Source organism: Macrotis lagotis, chromosome X, assembly GCF_037893015.1.
Source record: "Macrotis lagotis isolate mMagLag1 chromosome X, bilby.v1.9.chrom.fasta, whole genome shotgun sequence".
Lineage (NCBI taxonomy): Eukaryota > Metazoa > Chordata > Mammalia > Peramelemorphia > Peramelidae > Macrotis > Macrotis lagotis.
Genome location: NC_133666.1, coordinates 551649833 through 551664435, shown reverse-complemented (window position 1 = coordinate 551664435; position 14603 = coordinate 551649833). Strand labels below are relative to the sequence as shown.

Genomic DNA, 14603 nt, shown 5'->3' with positions numbered 1-14603 from the left:
ACTAAAACTCCTCAGGTCACCCAAGGTCCTGAGCCTGGGGCTTACTCTAAGAGAGCCTACAATCTTGTTATCTCTGCACGCAGAGCTACAAAAGGTCTGTTTGCCTTGGTTTTACTGGTAGCTTTCTTCCTTATTTCCTGCTGGTTTCTGGATTTTTTTTTTGTGTGGGGGGGGAGCAGCTCTGAAATAGAAGAAATTACTCACTTGTTATGTTATTTCCCATTGAATTTCTTAATCATTATTTGATCTACTGTGAACTTTGGGTTTTTGCTGAAATAAGCCTTTCACAGTGAAGTGGTCTAGCTCCATTCTCAGGCAGTCATCCTGGCCAGAATTCTAGAGTTTAACTCAAGATAACTGACAATGTCAGAGAGCATTTTCAATAAATTCAAATCACCTGGTCAAAGAACTAAATCCTAGGGTAGTCTTTTTGTTTGTTTTGTTTTAGTAAGGCAATGGGGCTAGTCCAGAGGTGGAGGCTGTGCCCCAGTGAAGAGCAAATAATTCCAGGCAGACTCCTCTGAATCAACAAACAACAAATCCTGGGGACAGCTGGGTGAGAAGGATCATTTGACAGAGTAGCTGGGTAAGATTGAAGGACCTCTCCTGTCTGGGGATGCCAGGCCCTGTTGTGCTGACCTCTTGTCCTGGTGGGAAGGAATTAACACATGACTGATAACTGCTTTAACAGGGAGCCTGTTAACTAAAGACACTTGTAGAATGGAATCCCTGATTTCAGGGGAAGAGGGGAAACAAGTGTGCTTACCAAACCGAAGTATAGGACTATGGCTTGGACTTTCCAAGGATGGGCCACTAGATAAAGCTCTAAAAAATAATAAGGATGTGAGCACTGGAGCACAATTCTCCACATTCCAGGACTAGAGTTGACTACAATAAGCTACTAAAATAAAATAAAATTGAATTCGCAAAGTAGAAAGAACTCAACCATGGACAACTGTAATAAGGATAGAGAAGATCTGGGTTCAAATTCAAAGGAATATATTAGTAAAAAGCTACTCCTAAAAGAGAAATGTCAAATGTCACAAGTCCAAAAAGAGTTCTTGGAAGAACTTTAAAAAAAAAAAAGAGCAATCCAATCATGAAAATTGAGTCAGTTAATTGGAAAAAGAGGAGAAAAAGCTTAAAAAATGAAAATAACTCCTTGAAAACTTGAACTGGGCAGGGAGAAGCTAATGATGTTATAAGACACCAAGAAATAAAACAAAAAGAATAAAAAACAAAAAATAGAAAAGATCATGAGACATCTTATTAGAAAAACAAAGGATCTGGAGAACACATTGAACAGCGATTAATTTAAGACTTGTTGGACTACCTGAAAGTTATAACCGCAAAAATTAGTCTTGATAAAATATTACAATAAAACATTAAGGATAAAACTGGCCTGAAGTTTTAGAATGAGAGTAAGATAGAAATAAAAAAAAAAATCCACTCTATGAAGGAGATCCTAGGCTGAAAACCTACAGGAAAATCATAGCCAAGTTTCAAAACTCCCAGACTAAGGAGAAAACTTTACAATCAGGATCACACAAGACTTAAAAACTTCTATGTTGAAAGATCAGAGGTCTTGGAAAACAGTATTTCTAAGAGTAAAAGAGCTGGATTTGTAACTAAAAATAAAAAAATCCAGCAAAGTTGAATATAATCCTGAATGGAAAAAAGTGAACTTTCGATGAACTGAAAGATATTTGTGACAAAAAAACTCAAAAGAAAATTTAACATAAGATTCATGAGAAACACAAGGTAAACATTAACAATCAGTTTTAAGGAACTTAAGATCAAACTGCTACTTCCTAAATGTTAGTACTCTGTCATCAGACAGTCATCATTACTTGGGTAGTTTGAAAAAAAGACTTGGGCTGAACTGAATAAGATCTAAAAAAATAAAAATGGATAGGGAGTGGTAAAAAGGAGAAAGTGTCTTATACAAAGGAAGAAGTGATAGAAAATAAACAAGTGGGGGTGAAGGGCTGTTAGTGCAGGAACTTTACTCTCTTCAGAACTGGATTAATTTATCTAAAAGGGTATAAAAGTATAAGATAAGGGAGGGACTTTTAGAAAGATATATAGAAATAGAAAGGTGGCATAGGTAGTGGAGAAAAGAGGGATACAGAGTGAGGGAGAGGATAAGGGACTCTTGGAGGGTAGGTAGATTAAGGAATAGGAAGGAATAGTAAATTAGGAAGGATAGGATAAATGAGGCAGGAAAGGATAAATGGCGGGGGGAGTGGAATGAAGGGAAATATAAAACTAGTAATTAAAACTTTGAACATGAATGGGATGAATTTACCATAAAACAAAAATAGCAGAAAGGATTAAAAACCAGAATATGCCAATTTACAAGAGACATAATTAAGAATGAAAGAATCACATTGTGCTAAAATAAAGGGCTGGGGAAGTTATTATGCAGAGGTAACAAATATGAACTTAGAAAAAGTTAAAGCTAAAATTAATTTAATTAAAAGAGAATCAGGGAAACCTCACTATGAGTCAGCCACATTATTCAATATTGTTTTAGATATGCTAGCAATTATCAATAAGAGAAAAAACTGAAGAAATCAAAATGGAAAATGAGGTAATAAACTTATCTCTTTTGCAAAGGATACACTGATCTATTAGGAAAATTTTAAAGATTCAAAAAAATTACTCTATTTCAAATAACTAGAAATATAAAATACAATACCTGAAAGCCTATCTGCCAAAACAGAGCCAAGAACTATATGAACATATTTATAAATATAGGTAGATTAAAATTACATTATTTGTTCATGAGTAGAGCCAATATACTAAAATTGACTATTTTACCTAACTAATCTATTTTATTATGCCATTCAAATTAAATTACTTTAAAAATGATTTAACTGAGCTAGGGGGAAAAAAAATCACAAAATTCATTTGGAAGAACATAGGATCAAGAATTTCAAAGATGTTAAAAAAAATGTAAAGGAAGAAAAGGCTTGGCAGTACCAGATTTCAAGCTATAAGGCAAAAAATACTAAAAAAAAATTTGGTATTGGCTAAGAAATAGAGCAAGATCAGTGAAAATGAACAGACAGACAAGGAACAGCAGTAAAGGAGTACAGTAACCTTGTGTCTGACAAATGTAAAGATTTAAATTTTGGGGGAAAAGAATCATTATTTGGTTTAAAAAACTGGGAAAACCTAGAAAAGTTTTGCAAAATTTGGGCACAGACCAGTACCTTAAAACATTTACCAGGATAAGTTCAAAATGGATACATAATCTAGATGTAAAGGGAGATTTCAAGGAAATTAGAAAAACACGGGACATATTACCTATCAGACTAAGAGAAATTTATGAATAAACAAGAAAAAAATTATTTTGAAGTATAAAATGGCCAATTCTTATTATATTAAAGAAAAGTTCTTATACAAATAAAACTAACAAAGCCAAGATTAGAAGGAAAGCAGAAAATTAGAACAAATTTTTCTTAAAAGGGTTCAATTTCTCAAGCAGAGCCAAGATGGCAGAACAGCCTCTCTTATGGTGCTCTCTCCAAAATATTTCAAAAACCTTTAAAATATGACTCTAAATTTTCAAGAGACAGAACCCACAGAAAGATCCAGCGAGACAATTCTCCAACCCAAGATAACCTGGGAAATGGTGGGAAGGCTCTGTTCCACGAGGCTGGAGAGACAGCAGCAAGCTTCAACCTTCCAGGAACAGCCCCAGGGTGCCTTGGAGCACTAGCTCCTGGCAGAAGAAGCAGTTTCCTGACCTGCCATCGCAGGGAGCACCAAGCACAACTTGGAAGATCAGCAGGGAGACCTCTGCCAGAGCTAGAATGAAGCCCAGGCCTCCACACAGCCCAGATTCCAGGAAAAGGAAGCAGGCCTTCGGAGCCATCTAGCAGCTGCTCCCCAAGTGCTCAGCCCAAAGGTAAGGGAGTGGAGGGAGACTGCAGGTCTGTCCTCTGCCTGAGACAGGTCTCTGGGGCTTTGACCATATTCAGACACTAGTCACAGTATGGGCCCCCCGCCATAGAGCAGGGACCCCCCTCCCCCACAGCCCCAGGGCAGAGGGGTGAGCTTGTGGTTGTTCACCGACCAGAAGAGCAGTCTGAGTCTCACATACTAAGGTCCTTGAGGGAAGTGTCCCAATAATTTTCAAAAGCTCAGGAAGCACCCCCCAAAACAGGCACAGACTGGGGAAATGAGTAAACAGTAAAAAAAGGAACCTGAACACAGACAATTACTTTGGTCCCATGGAGGACCAAAACACTCAACCTGAAGATGAAAAAGTTTTTGCATCTAAGGACTTCAAGAAATATAGAAATTGGGCTCAGGCTATGATAGTTAAAAAAAAAAAAAAAGATTTTCGGGAAGTAGAAAAAAATGGGAAAAGAAATAAGAGATTGCAGGAAAAACACGAAAACAAAGTCAACAGCTTAGTCAAAGAGATCCAAAAAAATGCTGAAGAAAATAACGTATTAAAAACAAATTTAGGGGCGGCTAGGTGGCGTAGTGGATAAAGCACCGGCCTTGGAGTCAGGAGTACCTGGGTTCAAATCCGGTCTCAGACACTTAATAATTACCTAGCTGTGTGGCCTTGGCAAGCCACTTAACCCCATTTGCCTTGCAAAAACTAAAACAAACAAACAAACAAAAAAAAACAAAAAAACACCCCAAACAACCCCCCCCCCCACAAATTTAGGTCAAATGAATAAAGCAGTTCAAAAAGTTATTAAGAATGCCTTTAAACAGCAGAATTAGCCAGATGGAAAAGGAGATAAGAAAGCTCTCTGGGGAAAACAAATATTTCAGATGTAAAATGGAGCTAAAGGAGGCTGATGACTTTCCAAGAAATCAAGACAAATAATTCAACATCAAATGTATTAAGGGTTCATAGGGCTTGGAATATAATATTCTGGAAGGCAAAAGAACTTGGAATGCAACCGACAATCAACTACCCAACAAAACTGAACATCGTCTTCCAGGGGAAAAGACGAACTTTCAATGACATGGGAATTTCAAATGTTTCTGTTGCAACAACCAGAGCTGAACAGAAAGTTTTATCTACAAGTACAGGACTCAGGTGGGCGCATAGAGAGGGTGAATGAGAAGGGTAAATTATGAGGGACTTAATGATGATGAATTGTGTGTATTCCTGCACGGAAAGATGATACTGATAATACTCATATGAACCTTCTCATTTAATAGAGTAAGTAAAGGAGCTTTTATAGATGAGGCATAGGACAGAGCTGAATTTGAAGATATAATGTATGTAATATATGGTTAAAATGGAGTCAATGGGGGAAAAGGGAAATGTACTGGGAGGGTAAGAGAAAGGAGAGGCAGAATAGGCTAAGATATCTCATGTAAAAGATATTTCATGTAGCTTTTGCAATGATATGGAAGTGGGGGAAGGCGAGGGGGAATGAGGGAGCCTTCATACACACTCAATAGGATATAGACATATAGAAGAAAAAGGAGACAAGGGGGACAGGAGAGGGGAGGGGTGATGTGGGTGATAGAAGAGAGGGCAGATTATAGGAGTGCAAAGTCAGATATAACACATTTCCTTTTTTTTTTACTTTTTGCAAGGTGGTGGGATTGGATGGCCTGTCCAGGACTAAGGGGCTGGGTGGTTGCTGGGTCTCTGAGGTGTAATATAGGCTTGGGGCCTCCGGGCCTCAGGGCCAGTGCTGTCTGCTATACCACTCAGCTGCCCCACAGTACATTTTTGAAGAGAGACAGAGTGAAAAGAGAGAGAAAATATAATAGATGGTAATGGGGAGGAATGGATGGAGGTGATTACAATCAGCAATAGTTCTATGATGGACTTATGATAAAGAATGTGATCCACCCGAGCTGATGGTATCAGAACACAGACTTGAATGCTTTTTTCTCTTTCTTTCACTTTATTTCTCATGAAGTTTTATATTTTTTGTGAGGGAGGAGGTATTATGTTTACTCTTAAACAAGAATATTTTAGTAATGTGTAAATAAATTTTAAATTCAGAATAAAAAAGGTTTCATTTCTCAATTATATAAAGAATTTTCTCAAATTTATAAGAATATAAGTCATTCACCAATTAATAAATAGGCAAAGGACATGAACAGGTATCTTTGATAAGTAAATCAAAGCTATATAGTTATATAAAATAATAAAACTTGGAGAAACCTTACGCCTATCAGATCATATCTAAAATGACAGAAGCCTTCAATTAGAGAATGTTTAAACAAACTGATTTAGGGATTGTGGTGGAATACTATTGCACTATAAGAAATGATGAACGAATTGATATTAGAAAACATGGAAAGACTTGGAGCTATGAAAGAAAATGCTATCCACTTTCAGAGAAAAAACTCAATAATATGCAGTTATGGCTTTACATATATGTATATATGTGAGTGTATATTCACACACATAAAAAACTGTTTAATTTATAGCTCACTTTTTGAAAGAATGAGGAGAAAAGAAGAACAGAAAAGCTAGGTAGCTTTGAAAACTATAGTATTTACTATAATGGTTAAAAAAGTATAAACAGTCTGAAATGGAAACTTATTTTTTTTTATTAATCCTCTATGTTATACTATGTAAATGGAAATATTCTATCCTCATTTTGGAGTCAGGTTTAAGATGAATTAAAAAAAAACACACAGCAGAACAGCAGAATCCAAGGAATGGTCATTAATTTATAGCTTGAGGTCAAAATAACCTCTTGACATCCTGCCCAAGGCCCAACCTCTTTCCTTCTTCCTACCCCTCTTAAAATGCAGCATTTATCGTATTTCCTGCTTAGACTGGCATTCAAGGTCTTACATGCTTTAGCTCTACTTTTCTACCTTTATCTTGTTACTCCTCTAAACTTTCTACACTCCAGCTAAATCGGAATAAATCTGCTCCAGATCTCCTGCTTCTGTCTTTGACCAATTTCCTTTAGCAAAAATAATAGCATTATAACAAGGAATAACATTCGCATTTCAAGATTTATAAATAATTTTCATGACATACCTGATAGTTGCTATATTAGTGATATTTTTTACAGATAAATAAATGGAGGAAAAAGTTAAAAACAACCTTGAAGTTTCAACTCGTACCCTACAAATTGGCAAAAAAAAAAAAAAAAAAAAAGGCACTAATGTTAGAGAAGTTGTGGTGTTGATCATCCTTCATTTCTGAAGAGGACCAAGGACATAAATTGTGATGAGTGATCAACTTGCAGTCAGACTCACTCTCTTTTCCAGGAACATCCAAGTCCAGTGGCAGGAAAAATTCAACAAGTTTGGGAATGGTCTGGCATGCCATTTTTGATGTTTGAGCAAGAACTAAGAAATCCTCAGCAATCTGTTTCAGTCACCTTCAAGATCAGTGGAATAAATTGTTCTTACTTATCTATTCTGGTGGAGTAGACATACCCCTAATTTAGTTCAAGATGGTTTTACCAAGGTGTGACTGCTATATATCCTAAAGCTTCTTGAAGTCACAGGTGGAAAGTTGGTTGACAAGTGGACATCAAAAATGGATAAGCAGGGCTTACCAAGCAAACCTATGAAATGGTATGATCATTTTGGAAATCTGAAATTATGCAAACAAAGTGACTAATGTTTGTATCCTTTGAACCCAAGACTCCGATACTGGGTTTATATTACAAAGAAGCCACTAATAAAAATAAAGTCCCCCACACATATTCCAAAATATTTATGAGTGGTCCTTTTTTGCAATTTGGTAAGAAAAATGGGAAACAAAGTAAATGTCCCTCATTGAAGCATGGATAAACAGGCTGTAGTATAAGGAAGGTAATGGAATATTACTATACTGTAAGAAATGTTTTGTGTGACGAATACAAGAAGCAAAAAAGATCTATTTGAATTGATGAAAAATGAAGTAAGCAGAACCAAGGAATCAATAAGCATAGTAACTACAACAATGTAAATGAAAAGAACAATGCACCAAAAACCAAATGCAAGCAAATGCAACAAAATTCCCAAGATCCAGGCTGGACTTGAAAGAAGAGATATAAAAAGATACTTCTGTTAATAGGATTCAAAAGCTATTATACATTGCACCATTTTCAGATGTTTTCAGTGTACTGATCAGTTGTGCTGATTCTTCTACCCTTCCAAAAAAAAATACTATTTGTCACATGGGATGGTTCTCTGTAGAGCTATGGGGAGGGATGCTTAGGATAAATATGGTAATGAAAGAAATAGGAAAAATAAAAACATTTTAAAAAATGACTTGCCCACAGTCACATAGCTAGTAAGTGTCTGAGGTTGAATTTGAATTGAGATCTTCCTGATTCCAAATCCAATGAGTTTCTAAAACATAATGACTAATTGCACCACAGCAAATTTTTCAGCAGTACAATTTTGCCAAGTAAATGTGAAGAGTGCAAGAAAACAATCTGTGAAGAGCAAATGAAATACTTCAAGTATTATAGTAGTAAGCTGTCTTATGGGAGACTTGTCTTATACCTTTTGGATTCTCTTTTTATGTCCAGCAAAAAACCACATACATAATAGGTGCTCAATAAATATTTTTAAGAAATTAGAAAAACTCAGTCAAAGAAATGGAGTTATTGGTACTCAAGCAGTGTAGTATTGACAAAGCATTGTTTTGGGGAGTTTAAAAATCTATATGAAGATAAAAATAAGAGTAGCAGTTTCATATATTCCATTTAATGACCCGAAAAGCTACCATTCGTATCATATATAAATTCTAAATAATTCTTCCTATAAAGTATATAAAGTTTATATCAAATGACTTCAGTAACGACTGTATGGATGTTAAATGACCTATCCAAATGTTAATCATAATAGATTTATCCTCCTTTAGATGGTGATAAATCCAAATTTCAAGTACAACCAATTATATTGTAAAGATACATGTAATTATACCAGACTTTTACAATTACCAAGTCCAAAGCAGTACTACCAATGTCACACTGTTAAAAAGTAGAGACAAAGATGCTGAGCTAAAATGGAGTTTTATTCCATCTGAATCAGAACACTCTAAGGTGTAAAGCATAAATCAAGATGCAGGGTAACCAAAGTCTTCTTCATAAGTAGTTGCAAATGTCATGGTCAGATAAATGTCCAGAAAACAGGTAATAGCATGGAACAGGATATATATCCCTTTCATAAGAAAAGTAGGTTTTACCAGAATATATCAGATATCAGTAGTGTAGTCATAAATGCTTTGGCTGGTGCCTTACATGATAGAGAAATCCAATTGCTTTTGATATATTTATTGCTATTTCTGGAGATAAATTATCAGAAGTTGACTCTTTACCAAACTGTTTTAGCTACAAATCTGAGAGTTAATTTTGGAATATCACAAGAGAAGTAGGTTGTAAACTTTGTTGAATAAATAGATGGTTATTATGCCTTAATTACAACAAAACCCTGATTCAATGAGTCATAGATCATAAAATTAAAGCTCTAAAACCTTAAGAGATTATCTAGTCCAGACCCCAAATTTTAAAAATAACAAAACTGAAGGTTATGTAAACTCTAAGATGCTGTTCCTCTGTTGGCTAGGCTATTCACATTTTGTACTGGACAATAGGATGCCCCCCCACCCTCACAATAGATTCTATTTTCATTTATGAAGACCTAAGTGATTAAATGGAGTAGGGGGAATTCTATAATTTCAACTAACCTTTTCATTTTTCTTTTCTGCATCAAGCTGCTGCTGCTGCTGCTGCTGCTGCTGTTGCTGCTGTTGCTGCTGCTGCTGCTGTTGCTGCTGCTGCTTTGTTGTTTCTCTTCGGGGAGTTGTAATAACTTCCTCCTCTGGTACCTCAAGCACAGTCCGTCCATTTGGCTGCAAATACAATCAAAAATGTTTACAAAGTTATAAAGATAAATCAGGATAAATCATATTAATTCATCAAATATAGTAAGTACTACAAAAATGTTAAAAGGTTTTTTTAGGTATCGTATTTTTTAAAAATTTATTTAGTATTTTATTTTTCCCCAGTTACATGTTAAAAACAATTTTTTAACATTTGTTTTTAAAACTTCAAATTCCACATTTTCTTTCTTCCCCTCTCCCCACCATCCCTCCTTGAGAAAGTAAACAATTTAATATAGGTTAGTAATGTGTAGTCATGCAAAACATTTCCATTATAGTTGTCATGAAAGAAAAACATAGCCCCCCCCCCAAGAAACTAAAAAAAAAGTATGTTTCAGTTGTACACCATCAGCTCTGTTCTTTGGGTTGGATAGCTTTCTTCATCAGAAGTCTTTCAGAGGGGTGGCTAGGTGGCATAGTGGATAAAGCACTGGCCTTGGAGTCAGGAGCACCTGGGCTCAAATCCGGTCTCAGACACTCAATAATTACCTAGCTGTGTGGCCCTGGGCAAGCCACCCAACCCCACTTGCCTTACAAAAAAAAAAAAAAGTCTTTCAGAGTTGTCTTGGGTCACTGTATTTCTGAGAAAATCTAAGTTCATTGCTGATCATCCTACAGTATTGCTGTTACTGTATATAAAGTGCCATATTTCCCCATGTATAAGACGATATACATCCCTTTTTGAAAATTTGGGGTCTAAAAACTGGGAGCAACTTGTACATTGGTTGTAGATTGTTAAAAGTTTTAATTATAAAACTTATTTAAAAACAAGTTTCCACCAAGTTTTATTTATAACATACAAATATTCCAAAAAGAAATCACTGTAGAATTTTAAAAAAATCCTAGGATCATAGATTTAGAATTGGAAGGGAACCTTGGAGATAATCTAGTCTAATTCCCATAGTTAAAAGATAATGAAATTAACTCAAGGTGATAGATAATAACTTCACCAGGTCACTAGATGGCTTAAGTGCTGGACTTAAGGAAGATCAGAATTCAAATCCTGCTTCAGACATTACTGGTGTGACACTGGGCATATCTCTTAATCTCTCTTCAGTTTCCTCATTTGTAAAATGGGGATCAAAAAAAAGTATCTACAACACTTCAAGCTGTGTTGAGTAAATAAATTAGCATGTTAAGCACTTTGCAAAACCTTAAATAGCTTATCCTCAGTACAAGGAATGAGGATGAATCTAGTTTCTTCCAAATTGCTACCCTTTTTTCCAAGTAGTTTTTGTCAAACAGACCAATAGCTGGGTCTTTTTATTTATAAAATATTAGATTATTTATTAGACATAATTGTTTCTATATACTATTTGGCTAATATGTTCCACTGACATATCTGTTTCTTTAATGAGCACCTAATTGTTTTGAAAATTAATTTGCAATCTAGTTTGAGATTAGCACTGATGGGTCTTTTTTTGCTCTCCTTTACTGTTATCTCATTTTGAAATTCTTAAATATTTAATTTTTTTATTAATTATTTTTGCCTTCAAATTCTTCATTGTCAAGAATGTTTTCATTAATCAGGAACAAAAGTTGGAGGTTGGAAGATCAGATACCGTTATAGTTTCAACAATAAACAATACTGATTAATGATCCAGCAGTGTTATTCCCATGACCTGCCAGATACCTTCCAGGGAAACCAAAGTCTTTGGGTTGGAGGGGGTAGAGGGGATGGAGAAGTATGGTTGAAGGTGGAAGATCTGAGAGCAAAGACCATACTGATGATCAGTCCATCGAGAAACAGTTTGGATGTCTGAGTTATCACATTCTTTCACCAGATACCCCTGATATTGATGGTGGGCTAAAATGTTTCGCTGACATAGGAGGAAGAGAAAACAGTTCAAAGGCCAAGACATTCCCACAAGCAACCAGACCATCATCAGCAGTCCTGTTTCCCCATCAAGTGAGAGATGGGGTGAAATGGAAATATGTCTTTTGCCACTGTTAATCTGACAGGTGTGACTCTTTTCAAAATCGAAGGATAACTATTCTTCTAGTTCTATAAAAACAATTTATCATTTTTATTATATTGTCTCCTTCCAATAAGAACAATATTTTTCTATAACTATATTGTATTTATATAGTTTTGTATATCTTGGCATGAAGTCTCAAGTATTTTATATATTCTATAGTTGTTTTAAATGGAATTTCTTTGAGTTTTAATGATATTATATAGAAATGCTAATGATTTGTTTATATCCTGAAAGTTTTCTTATTATTACAATTAATTTTTCAGTTGACTCTAGAATTCTTTTAAGTATACCATCACAGGGGGCGGCTAGGTGGCACAGTGGACAGAGCACCAGCCCTGGAGTCATGAGTACCTGAGTTCAAATCCGGCCTCAGACACTTAATAATTATCTAGCTGTGTGGCCTTGGGCAAGCCATTTATCCCCTTGCAAAAGACAAACAAACAAACAAACAAAAAAACCCCCCAAGTATACCATCATATTGGTCACAAAAAAATGCTATTTGTTACTTCATTACCTATGCCGATTCCTGATCCTTTTTTTCTTATTGCTTTTGCCAGAATTTCTAGTACTATTTCAAATAGAAGGGTGACAATGTACCCCTATTTCTCTACAGATTTTATTGCAAAGGATTCTAGCTTATCTCTATTACATATAATGGTAATTTAAGAGTTTATCATTTCACTACTAAACATTACTATGTTTCTGATATTTTTTAACGAACACAAATGGATACTGTATTTGTCAGAGGCTAACTGCATCAATTGATATTATTTTTTGTTATAAAAGATTAAATTAAGTTTATAGTTTTTCTAATATTAAAGCAATCCTAAATTTGTAATATGAATCCAACCTGACTACTGTCTCAGAGACTATACTAATATTTTCAATTTTTTATTAATATTTTATTGGGGAGAATGGTCTCTAGTTTTCTTTTTTTGGTTTTGACTCTTCCTGATATATATCAACATCTTATCTGTATCATGAAAGGATTTGGCAGGATCTCTTCTTTTGCTATTTTTGCAAATATCTTAAATAGAATTGGAACTGTTCTTTGAATGAACATATGATCTAAATATTAAGAGTCACATCATGAACAAATTAGAGAAGCATGGAAAACATTACTTATCAGACTAATAGACAAAAAAAAAGTTCATGACCAACAACAACAAAAAAACGAAAAACAGGATCACTGATGATAAAATGGTTAATCTCAGTTACATAAGATTAAAGAGTGCTACACAAAGCAATTCAATAAAGTGAAGGATAAAAAGCATACAGTTAACTGGGGAAAAAAATCTTTGCAAAAAATTTATCTAAAATAAAAATTTCATTTCTAAGATAGGTAAAGAACAAATCATATTTATGAGAAAGAGACATCATTCAGTTAATAAATGGTCTAAGGAAAGAAACCGAGACAAATACAGTCATATGAAAATTATGTTCCAAATCACTAATTAAATAAATGCAAATTAAACTAAATTTGATATTCTACCTCAATCCTGCAGATTGGCAAAGATGATAAATAATTATTTCATAAAATAGTAATAATAATAAGAAAATTAATAAGTATAGTGGGCAAATAGGCATTAATGATTTACAGCTGGTGAATCTATGAATGGGTACAATCATTTTGGAAAACAATTTGGAATTATATTCAAAAAGATCTTATACAATATATAGCATACCCAGCTATACTACTGCAAGACCTATACTGCAAATTGATTAAAAAAAGAAAAGTAGGGAAAAGTTCTAAATCAGAAACCATAAAGAAACCTATCAACTGAGGACTTACTGAATAAATTGTGTTATGGGAATGTGATGGAATATTATTGTACCATAAGAAATGAGAAAATTGATGACCTCAAAGAGACACGAATTGCTGTAAAGTAATCAGAGACAGAAGAACAATTAAAACTTTAATATCAGTAATAGAAAAACAATTGAGGCCTTTTGTAAAATAATGAAATGAGTAGAACTAAGAACAATCTGAATAACAAAGACAAAAAACTTTGTTGTACATATTATGATTAACACAAAAACCATCTAAGATTCCAAAGAGTCATTTTTGATAAATATTATGCATCCCCAAACACAGAAGTAACAGATTTTGAGAGCAGAGAGAGTATATGCATAAGTGTATTTGCATACAGCTAGGAGATGCATTGGATAGAGCACCTATACTAGAGTAAGGAGGACCCAGAGTTCAAATCTAAACTCAGATACTTACTAGACCTTGGACAAGTCAATTAACCCTGATTCTCTCACATCCAGGGCCATCTCCAATTATCCTGACTCATATCGCTGATTGCTGGTCCCAGTTGACTCTGGAGTGAAGTTGGTGACCCTCTCATTCAAATCAATTCATGTACATGCCTTCCTGATGCCATGGTCTTCTTCAAGAAAGGACAAACAACAACAGCAACGTGTGTGTGTGTGTGTGTGTGTGTGTGTGTGTGTGTGTGTGTGTGTGTATTTATAGACAGCCAAAGAGAGAATTGGTTTTGCTTGCCTATGCAAATCTGTTACAAGGAATGTCATTTTTTTTTACTTTTCCTCAATGATAGAGAGGGAGAAACAATAGATTTCTATTGATCAAAAAAATTCAAAATAGAGAGGGGTATTTGATCAGGAAAAAAATAAAAAATTGTAAAGGTATTACAAGATATGGAATATTGCATGTACTATTAGATGAGGTCACTCATTAGTTTCGTTTGATTGTTTTACTTTAGATTGTTTCAAGAAATCTCTGCAGAGTGAGGGCAGTTTGTAAATGTCTGTAATATAAA

General features: G+C 34.7%; 1 protein-coding gene across 1 annotated transcript in view; it reads right to left on the bottom strand.

The window, feature by feature from the left end:
• Positions 1-14603, bottom strand: part of MTDH (metadherin) — a 73854-nt gene that overhangs the window by 44774 nt on the left and 14477 nt on the right. The window contains 1 exon segment of the mRNA XM_074200457.1: positions 9644-9808. Within this exon segment, the coding sequence (XP_074056558.1) occupies positions 9644-9808 (165 nt within the window).